Source organism: Orycteropus afer, unplaced genomic scaffold (assembly GCF_000298275.1).
Source record: "Orycteropus afer afer isolate SDZICR_OR568_19922 unplaced genomic scaffold, OryAfe1.0 scaffold00007, whole genome shotgun sequence".
Taxonomy (NCBI): domain Eukaryota; kingdom Metazoa; phylum Chordata; class Mammalia; order Tubulidentata; family Orycteropodidae; genus Orycteropus; species Orycteropus afer.
Window position 1 is genome coordinate 17,767,216 of NW_006921594.1, and position 4,918 is coordinate 17,772,133.

Sequence of the window (4,918 nt, forward strand, 5' to 3'; positions counted from 1 at the left end):
GATTATCTTCTGTGTCTGTGTTAATTGGTTTCCCTTTTCTTTGTTGAAGAGTGTCTGTGCAGTCCTTCTGCCTAGTCCGCCATCTTGCCGGAACTCTCAGTTCATTCTTAAGAGTATGATTATAAAACATGGAAAAAAAATAACTAGACTATAAGTCTGCATGTAATCAGGACTGGAGGAGAAATCTATGGAGATTTGGTAGACAGATTAGTGATGGTTGGACATCAGGAAACAGTTTAAGGAGAGATCAATATTTAAGTTAGGCCTTGATGGATGGGTGAAATTTAAATATGTGGGCAAGGGAGGATGGGCATTTGTGGTGTAATGGTTCACTTTTCTATGGTCTTTCTTGCCATAGTCTTGTAACTCCTGCCAAATGATTGGGAGGGATTATGCAAATAAGGTGATTGTGACTCACCAAGGAGACTGGAAAGCTTGTTAATAATACAAATAAGGTGCATAGCACCCTTGAACATGCAAATAAGGTGTATGGACTTTGACAAAGGGATTGGTCAGTTTTGCCATCCTGCTAACCTTAAAGCCAATCCCAGAGCAGAGGGAGACTTTACACTGTGAAGAAAGAAAAGCCGAGAGTAGAGTGAATCCTTTGGACCCAGGGTCCCTGTGCTAAGAACCTCTAGACCCAAGAGACAAAGAAGTGTAACACCAGAGATGATGCAAGACAGCAAGAAGCTGTGGCAAGTGCAGCAGAAAACCAGCAACAGAACCAGGAGACAGCAAAGCAAGACAGCTGAGCACGTTTTGGACACTTATTAACAAAGCTAGGCTTGCCAACCCACAGAACTAGAGAGCTGAGTGCCTTTGGGCCAAGGCTTACTGAAGAGTGAGGTGCCTCTGGGCACTTACCAGTGGAGCTAGAGAGCTCTGTTCCACTTGCCTGAGTAGGGCACTGGCTGGGCCAAGGGGCTGAGAGGCCAAGGGCCAGAGAGAGGCCTACCTGCAGACACTGCTGAGAAGAAGGTGTTCTGATAGAAGACCTGTATCCTGAGTTGTTCCTGATCCTGAATTGTAGACTGTTACTTCCCTAATAAACCCCATAACTATGAATGTGAAAAACAAAACACTGTCAGCAACCAAAAACATCAGCATATGCTTGTAGACCATACAGACAAAACCATGTGACTCGAAGCATCGTTGTAATTGGGAAGTAATGATAGCTCTGACTGGATGGAACACATTAGAAGGTTCAAGAAGTAAATTAACACAGAGTTGTAGCCTTGTAGGTATATTAATACATGTAAGCTGAGCTTACGAATAAAAAGTGTTTATTGTTAAAATTAGGTGCTCTTGTTGTTAGGTGCCCCTGTGTACAACAGAACAAAACACTGCCCTGCCCTATGCCATCTTATAATTAACTATAATTATTACAAAAAATAATATATTTATAATATAAAAATGGGATCTCCAGTAGTGTAGTGCCTAAGGCACTTGACTGCTAACCAGAAGTCATTTGATCCACCAGCCACTCCTTAAAAGGAAGATGAGGCAATCTACTTCTGTAGTGATACTGCCTCGGAAACCCAGGGAGGGGTTGCTATGAGTCGGGTCTGACTCAATGGCATATAACAACAACAACAACAATATAAAAATAATAAATTTGTGCTGAAAATTGAAAACAAATTTTACGGACAATCATTTGGTATCACTTCCTCTGACAGTGCCACCTGGGGCAATCCCCATCTCCATACCCCACTAGTGATAGCACTGGCTGGCAACCACCTCTCTGCAGGGACAGGCACAATCCAGCAGGCATCAGAGTTAGTCATCTTCTCACTTCAGAGAAGCCATTGCTTGCTTGCTCACCTGTTCCACCTGTGATGAAGACCCTCAAGTTCTGGAAGAAGACATACATGTTCATATATTTTGTGGGAGTGTGTGATATGGGCAAGGGAAGAGCCCTGGGGTTGTAGTTTACAACCTACTGGCTTTGTGAATCACCTGGCCCTTCTTTGCGTCATCTGTGAAATCCAGAAGCAGGAATATGTACCCTAAAAGTAAAAATCATCCCAAGTAGGACCGTGGAAACAAACTGTAATGTATTACAGTCTATGGCATTTGACTGTGTGATTAAACTTGCAGGGGTTTGGTCATGGATAACTCTTGGATCTAGAATAGGATCCAGTCTAGGTCCCAGTATAAAATTCTGCCTTCTTCACAGAGTGGTCCCATCTGCTACTCTCTTATGTTAATACTTTACTCCAGCCAAACTGGTCTGTGCTGTCGGGGCTTTTGCTCTTGCTGTACCCCACCTGTCAGCCTCCTGCCTTGTCCTTGTCACTTGGAAGTTTCCGCAAATGCTAAGAGTCATGGAAACATTTGATAACCACTTTCTTCTCTGAACTCTTGAACGAATCATTTTTTAAATATTATTATTTATGTCCTTAGCATATTTTACCATGTTTGTCCAAGTATCTAAAAAGATACACAAGGCCATTTCTCTCTTAAGTTTCATACGTCTATTTTTGTGTATCTACCCATGGTTAAAATAGACAATTCCTTTCTTGCTATTTGTATTTAAACCATAGTTCTATGAGGGTCTATCTCCTAACCATTTCCCTCCAAATGTACTTGTCCTAACCTCTTCCATTAGAATTGGTATAAAGTCTGTTTTTCTCACATACACATTCAACCTCACCCTCTCTGATGACACTGGCCTTTGGATAGTATATTTTGAATATTTTTTCTGTTTGTCCCATTTTTTTTTCCTCTCATGGAGGTGATTATTAGCAATGGAATGATCAAAACTAATTATGGTGGCTTGCTAACCCCAAACCAAACCAAACCCACTGGCATGGAGTTGATTCTGAATCATAGAGACCCCCACTGGATTTCCGAGGTGGTAAATCTTTACGGAAATAGATTGCTCGATTTTCCTTCCACAGAGTGGCTGTTGGGTTTAAACCACCACCATTTTGGGTAGCAGTCAAATGCCTTAGGCATTGCACCACCAGAGCTCCTTATGACGGCTTACCATCATCATTGAGTGCTTGCTTTCTTCTATGTACTATTCTAAGCATGTTATTATTTAATTCATTTTATTCACAACAGCCCTATGGTGAATATACTTTTATTATCCCATTTTATAGCTAAGGAAACAGAAAAACAGAGAAGTTGTCAAAGGTTGCACACTAGAAGATTGCAGATCCAGGATTAAAACGCAGTGGACTCTACGTACTGCATTATTTTCCTTCATAAAAGATGAGTAGTAATGGAAAGGTAGGAGCTCTGGTGGAGTAGTGCCTAAGGCATTTGACTGATAACCAGAAGTCTGGTGGTTCAAATCCACCAACCACTCCTCCGAAGGAAGGTTGGGCAATCTACTTCCAGTGATACCACCTCGGAAACCCAAGGAGGGGTCGCTATGAGTCGGATCTGACTCGATGGCAGTGAGTTTGGTTTTGGAGAATGGAAAGGTGTGGAAACAACATTCTTGGGTAAATCCATGTATATCCCCTGTATCCAGGGCATGTTTCAGAATATTTGAAAAATATTGGGAACTGAGATTAGGAAAGCATAGCTGAAGGAAAGTGGAAAGTTGCATAATTGTTTTGGGAATTTACAAGCTTGAGAAAGCCAATCCAGATAGTTAAAATGTGGTCTTCTTTTTGTCCTTGATTGTCTAACTTTTCACCGTAAAGGCTGTTAGTTATCTGGTGCTGCTATAACAGAAATGTCACAAGTGGATGGTTTTGACAAGCACGAATGTATTCTCTCACATTTTAGGAAGCAAGAAGTCCAAATTCAGGGTGCTGGCTCTAGGGAAGGCTTTCTCTCTCTGCAGGCTCTGGAGGAAGGTGCTTGTCTCTTCAGCTTCTGCCTCCTGATTCCTTGCAGATCTCCATGTGTTCTGGCATCCATCTTACCCCATCTGCTCACTCGCTTGCTTGTTTAATGTCTTTCATATCTCAAAAGACATTGACTTAAGACACACCCTACACTAGTCCTGTCTCATTAACATAACAAATGGTATTATAACCACAAGCATAGAGGTTAGGATTTACAACCCACATTTTTTGGGGACACGATTCAATGCAGAACAAAGGCTGACAATAATAAAACGCTGATTAATGTTTCTGAGAGTCAAACATTCATTTGTGGGAGTGTTTGCATGTTTCACTTTTGCTTATAATAAAGACTAAGTTAGTGGTCTGGGGATGTTTATTTTCACTAAGCAGAAAATAAAATCTATTGATTTATTGACTGCGTTGTCTTATTCACATGTAGCTGTGCACGGCAGAAGATATTGGTTCACGCTAAACATTATCATTTAAACCTCAGGCTGTTTTATTTTGTTCAGTGGGAAAAGATGAACAGTGAGATTTCTTATGCAAGAAGTGAACAATTCAATTATACCAGTATCATATGCTTTTGTTAGTTAGCATCCGTTCAGCTGGATTTGACTTCTGCAGGAAAACTGTACAAAAAGCAATTTTCTGATCTACAGAGTTTGGCAATATAAAGAAACGTGCTTTTTCTAGAAGGAGCTCTGGTGGTGCAGTGCTTAAGACATTTGACTGCTAACCAAAAGGTTGGCAGTTCAAACCTACCAGCTGCTCGGTGGAAGAAAGACGGGGGCAATCTACTTCCATAAAGATTTATAGCCTTGGAAACCCAATGGGGGTCACTATGAGTGGGAATCGATTCAATGGCAGTGCGTTTGTTGTTTTTTGGTTTGAGTTCCTCATCATCAGAGGTAGATTTTCACCCCAGGTGATTCTGATGCAGATGTCCTCAGGGCACCAAAAGAATATGGATGTGGGGAAGCAGAGTAGGGAGTACTGAAACTCAGGATTCTGGAGACCCTAATAAGCCAGAGAGAAGATGGGTCTTTACTCAGGACTCTTCAGGGTCCTCTAGCTACTTCAGTCCTTAGGTAGTAGAAGATTTTTCAAATCCA

At 41.4% G+C, this 4,918-nt stretch overlaps 1 protein-coding gene across 1 annotated transcript in view; it reads right to left on the bottom strand.

Annotated features, from left to right (window-relative positions):
• The window catches only part of ARMC10 (armadillo repeat containing 10), a 77,004-nt gene extending 75,131 nt beyond the window's left edge, over positions 1 to 1,873 (bottom strand). Inside the window, exon 1 of the mRNA XM_007945184.1 lies at positions 1,796 to 1,873. Coding sequence (XP_007943375.1) covers positions 1,796 to 1,873 — 78 coding nt within the window. The remainder of the gene's footprint in view (positions 1 to 1,795) is intronic.
• Between the last annotated feature and the right edge of the window lie 3,045 nt (positions 1,874 to 4,918).